The 8,007-nt window shown below is 40.2% G+C and overlaps 1 protein-coding gene across 1 annotated transcript in view; it reads right to left on the bottom strand.

The window, feature by feature from the left end:
- Positions 1–2,285: 2,285 nt before the first annotated feature.
- Positions 2,286–8,007, bottom strand: part of poc1b (POC1 centriolar protein B) — a 112,336-nt gene continuing 106,614 nt past the window's right edge. The window contains exon 12 of the mRNA XM_060928413.1: positions 2,286–3,606. Coding sequence (XP_060784396.1) covers positions 3,460–3,606 — 147 coding nt within the window. The 3' untranslated portion in view covers positions 2,286–3,459. The remainder of the gene's footprint in view (positions 3,607–8,007) is intronic.

The raw sequence follows: 8,007 nt of genomic DNA, 5'->3' as shown, positions 1-8,007 counted from the left end.
TCCAGTATAGGTATTCATAAACAAGCAAACAAACAAAAAACCCACCTCATTTACGACAAAAAAGATTGTAGTTATAAATCCTGAGGGGGAAAATCCTCCTCAGAAATTCCAAGATTAAAAAGTCAGAAATTCTAAAATTAAGAAATTGAAAATTAATGGGGAGAAAAAAAAAACTAAACAAAAAACACCACCACCCTACCATGCTTTGCTGCTTCCTGGTTGCAGTGCATTCTGGGAAAGGTAGTTGAAAATGTATATGTGCTTTATTGAAATAATATTGGCTGGCTTTCTTTCGTCTTCAACTCGTTCAATGTCATGCTAGCTGACGAGAATATATCTGATGTACCATGAAAAAAAGCCAGCCAATATTATTACTATTCATTCCTTTCGGGTGCTCAACGTGTCTTTCTCTTTCAAAATTCTCTCAAAATCTTCTGTATTTAACAAAGCAAACCTGGCGGCCATGTTACGTATCGTTTATCCGTCTGTGCCGCTTCTCCTCCAGAACTTACTACCATCCGGAATTTCCTTACACACTGCTCCAAACACAAGTACATCTCCCAACCAGTTACTGCCTCGGACCTTGTAGAAAAATCACACCTTTCTCTTTTCAACAGAATTCCAAGTAAACATTGCCATCCTCTTTTTCAACTTTTACCTCGTATTAAAACACAGTTCCTTGCGCCTTAGAAATCCCGGAAGTCTATAACCCCGATTCCAAAAAAAGTTGGGACAAAGTACAAATTGTAAATAAAAACGGAATGCAATAATTTACAAATCTCAAAAACTGATATTGTATTCACAATAGAACATAGACAACATATCAAATGTCGAAAGTGAGACATTTTGAAATTTCATGACAGCAACACATCTCAAAAAAGTTGGGACAGGGGCAATAAGAGGCTGGAAAAGTTAAAGGTACAAAAAAGGAACAGCTGGAGGACCAAATTGCAACTCATTAGGTCAATTGGCAATAGGTCATTAACATGACTGGGTATAAAAAGAGCATCTTGGAGTGGCAGCGGCTCTCAGAAGTAAAGATGGGAAGAGGATCACCAATCCCCCTAATTCTGCGCCGACAAATAGTGGAGCAATATCAGAAAGGAGTTCGACAGTGTAAAATTGCAAAGAGTTTGAACATATCATCATCTACAGTGCATAATATCATCAAAAGATTTAGAGAATCTGGAAGAATCTCTGTGCGTAAGGGTCAAGGCCGGAAAACCATACTGGGTGCCCGTGATCTTCGGGCCCTTAGACGGCACTGCATCACATACAGGCATGCTTCTGTATTGGAAATCACAAAATGGGCTCAGGAATATTTCCAGAGAACATTATCTGTGAACACAATTCACCGTGCCATCCGCCGTTGCCAGCTAAAACTCTATAGTTCAAAGAAGAAGCCGTATCTAAACACGATCCAGAAGCGCAGACGTCTTCTCTGGCCCAAGGCTCATTTAAAATGGACTGTGGCAAAGTGGAAAACTGTTCTGTGGTCAGACAAATCAAAATTTGAAGTTCTTTATGGAAATCAGGGACGCCGTGTCATTCGGACTAAAGAGGAGAAGGACGACCCAAGTTGTTATCAGCGCTCAGTTCAGAAGCCTGCATCTCTGATGGTATGGGGTTGTGTGTGGCATGGGCAGCTTACACATCTGGAAAGACACCATCAATGCTGAAAGGTATATCCAGGTTCTAGAGCAACATATGCTCCCATCCAGACGACGTCTCTTTCAGGGAAGACCTTGCATTTTCCAACATGACAATGCCAAACCACATACTGCATCAATTACAGCATCATGGCTGCGTAGAAGAAGGGTCCGGGTACTGAACTGGCCAGCCTGCAGTCCAGATCTTTCACCCATAGAAAACATTTGGCGCATCATAAAACGGAAGATACGACAGAAAAGCCCTAAGACAGTTGAGCAACTAGAATCCTACATTAGACAAGAATGGGTTAACATTCCTATCCCTAAACTTGAGCAACTTGTCTCCTCAGTCCCCAGACGTTTACAGACTGTTGTAAAGAGAAAAGGGGATGTCTCACAGTGGTAAACATGGCCTTGTCCCAACTTTTTTGAGATGTGTTGTTGTCATGAAATTTAAAATCACCTAATTTTTCTCTTTAAATGATACATTTTCTCAGTTTAAACATTTGATATGTCATCTATGTTCTATTCTGAATAAAATATGGAATTTTGAAACTTCCACATCATTGCATTCTGTTTTTATTTACAATTTGTACTTTGTCCCAACTTTTTTGGAGTCGGGGTTGTACTCCCACATGTTAATACTGAACGTTTTGAGTCCAGCTTTTTTAACAGGTTACGTTTTCAATGTTTAATTGTAAATATTTTAATATGACTAGCATGTTTTTTTTTTTACAAAGTTGTCATAAAGACAAAGTAGAAGGGAATGGAACACATTTTTATTCCATGGAAAAAGTCTCCTAGATGTACAGTAGAATCTTTTATATCGTGTGTTTGAGGAGGAAAGACTGCATTATCTATATCTCTCAGCTCAGCCATGGCGTCTGTAGCGCAATGACGTTAAACCGACCTTGCAAAGAAGTGAAGAAATCTGGTTCCTTAACAAAAACAAAAAAGTTCCGTTTTAATCTTGGAATTTGAGGGATTTTTTTTCCTCGCAAATGTGTGACTTCATAATCTCAGAGAATATCAGTGTTTTCTTACAAATTTCCGACTTATATAGCTGGTGTAACAGGACATAAACGTGAGAACAGGAACTAAGTGGTTCTGCGGATGTTGCGCAACATTAAAATGTAACTCTAAACTCCGTTTAAACGGAAACTTAGTCCTAATAAGTTTGTTCGATGCTTTGCATAGATATGGGGTCTATTTTATAAAAATGGTAAGAATTAAGAATATAAGAGTTTTGGGTGTTTGTGAGGAATCTTGGCTTCACAATACACACATACACACAACAAGTACAGTCTTTCACAGCAAACACACTGCTTTCATTCACGACACTCGTTTATTTCTATAAAATACAAATGTACACTGAAAATACAGACACGAGGACAAACAAGGACAAAGTGAAAGAAAGAAAGAGAAAGACACAGAGAGAGAGAGAGAGATACAGAGCTGTCTGTCTCTCTCCTGACGTGTCGTCTGAGCGGCTGTCGTGAAGAATGCCGCCTCTCACTGCTGTCAAAACAAGGCCGGGATGTTTTCCTAGCTGCAGCTGTCTCATCCGCAGGGACTTAATGAATTTCTGGGAGAGACTGCTCCACGATCCTTTTAAAAACACCCCTCACCCCTCGGTCTAACCCCTCACTGCCCTCCGACCTCCATCCTGCTCTTCCTTCCATTTCTTCCTTTCTGTTTTCCTTGAGTTTTGAAGCTGAAGAAAGTTTCCTCAGGGTTTAGAGAGAGGAGAGAGTCTCTTCTACCCCAGAACGTCGTCACTGACCCCTGAAAGCTGGCGATGGGACGCGTGTCAAACTGCTGGACCCACAGCGCCTGTCGTCTCTTTGTGTGACTCGTCCTGCTGCTGCATCTGCTCCAGAATAACAGCCTGGTTGTCTAGACACTCTCTCAGCTTGTCCTCTGTCAGCGTGAGACGCTCCTCCAGTACAGACACGGTCTGAAGCACAAGCAGTTCATGCTAATTAGTGTCATACATCAGCGACATCAATTCAAACCTCGCTAATTTAATACAGCTGCGGAATATGGGCATGTGCTCCAGGACTTTGGATGAATGATCATTTTAAACACTCGAAAATGGGGCTTTTTGGGCAACCAGCCAAGATTCTGGTTACAAATTTCAGGCGTTACTGTAAAATACTACCGTATACATAATTAACTAAATAAATCGAGTCGTACATGAGCTGATAGCAGATGAGGCGCGTAGCACCGAGTTGTCTATAATCCATGTACGACGAGATTGAGTGGAATAACTGTTTTATTCTCTCCACATTCACTGGATTTTGAGAAACGGAGCATTTTTTGTAACTTCAAGAAATAAAAACTTTATACAAAACGTCCGACAAAATCATTTCCACTTAGAATGTAAACAAACTGGCGAAATGACAGGAGCAATTTGTGAAAAATGAGATAATAATAATAATAATAATAATTCTAGAAAAAATGAAAAAAAGATACCTGTATATTCTTGCCATCAAATACTTTCATTCCATATTTTGTTGCTTTTTTTTTATAATAATAATAGTTAAATTTATATAGCGCCTTTCAAGAAACCCAAGGACGCTCTACAATAATAGACAAAGAAAGAAAAAAAAAAATATATATATATATATATATATATATATATATATATATATATATATATATATATATATATTATAAAAAAATAAATAAATAAAAAATAAAAAGTCCACCAAGTAGGGGTCAGGATGTAATTCCCGTGGTGTAGCAGCCACAGTCCCACCAAAAGGCGCAAGAAAACAAGTCCCACATCTCCAGCACCGCCGCCAGCAACATCGCTCGAACACCACGCCATGAATCCACAAAGCGAGCAGAGAAGCTCCGCCACGCAGAGCGCTGGTGTGTCCCAACCCGCCTGCACAGCCGCCGCGACACCACCGAGCAACATCGCTCGGAACATCACGCCAAGCGTTAAAGCGCAGAGCGCTGGACAACCACGATGTAAAATGAGCAACAAGCTCACTGCAGTCCATAGCTGGGAGCGCAGGCATCGCCCACGGCGAACCAAGGCCTGGAGGGAACCGACGCCCAAAACTGGGTCCGGAGCTACACCACAACCGGCGGACAAAACACTCAAACATCAAATCACACAAACAAAAAAAAAATAGAAAAAGAAATAAAATAAAACAAAAAAGCTCCGGTGAGAAGCGGCAGCCAGACACGCACGACGTACTCTCAACCGGAAACGAAAAAAAAAAAAAAAGTGTTAGTAATTACCAGTCACAAGTAATTTTTTGTATTTTTGGGGGTTTTGTTTTCAAGTGGAGTTTTTATTTCATTCTCAGTTGGTTCAGCAACACGCTCTGCCATTTTGTTTTTCCTCTACTCATGGTATATGAGCTGATAGCCTAGTAGTAGAGTAGCCAATCAGAGCGTGCAGTTGCTCATATCCAGTGAATGTGGAGAGAATAAATAGATAAATTTTATATATATTACGTAAAGAAATGCTAGAGACCAGAAATGGTTTAAAAATAATGAAATTAAATGTTTCAACATTAAAAAAAAATACTATAAACAGTAATCAGTGAGCCATAATAAATGAAACAAAGTCAATATTTGGTGCGAGACGACTCTTTGCTTTAAAAAAAAAAAAAAAACTAGTCTGAGGTCCAGTGAGGTCAGTTTTATGTGGAAATGAGCTGTAGGTTTTCCTGAGCATCTTCCAGAACCAGCCGCAGTTCTTCTGGACACTTTGACGGTCACACTCGCTTCTTCATTTTGCACCAAAACTTTTGCACCAGTAGCCTTCATTATGTTTTCTTTTTTAATCTGGATCGTGCTCTCTTATGGAATATGCTGCTCAGATACAAACCTTTCTTTTCTGTAACATTTAATTTTGTGCTGGAAAACAAACGGTGGAACTCTGAAACGTTTTGTAATGTTTTGACTCAATAATGTAGAAGTCATAAAATAGAACTCTATAACAAAGTTTGTATGGGGGGGAAGGTGCCAAGACTTTTGCACTGTACTGTGCACACAGACGTGCATCATAACCTATATGGCCCACTGTCTTTTTTTTCACCAGACAGTGCAGAACAGTTGTTAATCTGAATCTAGAATCATCCACAACCTGGGATTTATTGCCCTGATGCATAATGTTACAAGGCACTGTGGTACAGATACTCATTTGAATCTAGAACACGGCCGATTGCTCGAAGACAACGAGGGAGGCTCAGCCTCCTCTAAAAATGACGAACATCGAATCATAGAAATATATGTGCTCAACCCAACTACAGTGCGAAATCATTCCGTTATAACTTTCCCCAGTTCGCCTAATGTGTGCGTGAGTTTTTCCCCCTCGTGACAGCGTGATGCAGCCCAGCCTCAGTGCACTTCAACGGCATTGGGAGCTCTGCGCTTTCAATCTCAAAAGGCAAGACGGTTATTGGACAAATACTGCGAAAATGCCCGCCCACGGAGTCTCACGGACTCCCAGCCTCAGTGGACTTCAATGGCATTGGGAGCTATGAGCTTTTCAATCTCAAAATGCAAGACGGTTATTGGACAAATACTGCGAAAATGCCCGCCCACGGACTCCGAGCCTCACATGGGAGGGACATGGCAGTTTCCGCGAGGAGGAGACTGGTGATTGGTGAAAGCGGCCGGATATTTTCTTTGATTGACAGCTCGTTTCAAATATAGACAGGCAGCGGTGAATCTCAGTTCAGTCCCATGCGGATTCGCAAGTGCTGTGGTGTATTGTAAGAGATCGGCTTACATTTCGATTTCATTCATTACATCCGGTTTTTACCAGCTTTTTTAGTTTGTATATATTTTCATTGTAAATAAAGTGTAAATATAGTGTTGTTATAAGTTTGCTATCTTAGTTCCAGAAATGTCGTTTATTTGAGTGACTGAACTTGAACTTGAGGGGGCTAGTCAGCTAGCAAGAAAGCTGCACACGGATGCCGAGCATTGCTGATTTAATTTTGGCGAAGCCATTTGCCAGTCTTCCTTTTGAGGAAAAAATTAAAATTAAAGAGCAGGGTAGACCAACGCCTCAAACTGACTTGGTGAAAAAGGTAGGGAATAATACTCGTTCCTTTCAGCTCTCCTGGTACGAGAAAGTGAATTGGCTAACAGCAAGTGACCCACATCAACAACAGTAAATAGGCTACTTTAGTAGTATGTCATGGATGGACCAAAAATATAGAATCTATTTAAAATGTTTATGCTGAGTATATTATATTGGAATATATATTTTTCTGGATATGAATTAAACACAGCTACGATTTGGAAAACATTTTTAAACAAAAACACAGCCGAGAACATTTCACACTACAGACCTGGATTAAAAGTGAAGGGTTATCAAAATTGTCAATAAAACATTTCTCAGTCAAAATAAGTAAAATATAGGGAAAGTGTCATTGAATGCTGAGGTTCCTGACAAAGAGCTGCTTTCAATAATGATCACTTTTTAAACAACATGCCACAATTTTAAAATATAAAATGTTAAAATATCCCCCCCCCCAACACCACCATCATGTATATTGGACAGTAGGCTAATGAGCCAAAAGAACCTGTTATTTCACAGTTTGCGACCCTGCCAACAATCAGCCAGATCAGAGGCAAGAGTATGGGCAAAACTGATGTTTTTTCTTTTTCCTTTTAAAATCTGGAAATATCATAACCCACCAGCCTCCCCTGTTTGAAAGACTACCAGCCGCCACTGATCTAGAACTATGCGTACGTAAGGTTGATAAATAGGCGCATTCAGACCAAACAGTCCAAACTCACCAAGAGGAACTACCCACTGAGGATCTCCCCTGAGAACTACATACTGTACCTTCAAGAGCTTTCTTTTCCGTTTGAATTCGCACCTCCAGCAGGAACGCTGAAGTGACGTACGCTGGCTTGCGAGTGTGATGTTAGCAGGAAATGCTAGGAAAGATTTTTTTATTTTGCTTTGACGCCTCAAAATTGTGCTGCATTTCCTCCGTCGCATTTCAGCCTGGACATCACTGTTGGTCCATTTCTCCAGGTTTTCATTTTTTTAATGCGAACGTTAAGGGCTGTTGTTTGCATGGCTAACGGTTTACATAGATTTTTAAAAACGCTGGTTGTCGGTTACGGTGCATCAGTTGCCCCCTAAAAATGAAAAGTTCCTCCGATCATGATGCATTTTTGTTTTTATGTTCCTTTTGGTAAGAAAACACACTGGGTGAAATATTTTGACACAATTCAAAAGTGTAATGGTGGCACCAGGAGCTCAAAGTTATGGAAAAAGCTGCTATTTTATGACAAAATTTCGATCACTATTCATGAAACATTATGGCACCTTATAGAGTATACCAAATATCTTGGATCCACATTTTTAGTC

Source organism: Neoarius graeffei, chromosome 8 (genome assembly GCF_027579695.1).
Source record: "Neoarius graeffei isolate fNeoGra1 chromosome 8, fNeoGra1.pri, whole genome shotgun sequence".
Classification (NCBI taxonomy): Eukaryota; Metazoa; Chordata; class Actinopteri; order Siluriformes; family Ariidae; genus Neoarius; species Neoarius graeffei.
Note: the sequence above shows the minus strand (reverse complement) of the source record. Positions and strands in the feature narration are given on the sequence as shown.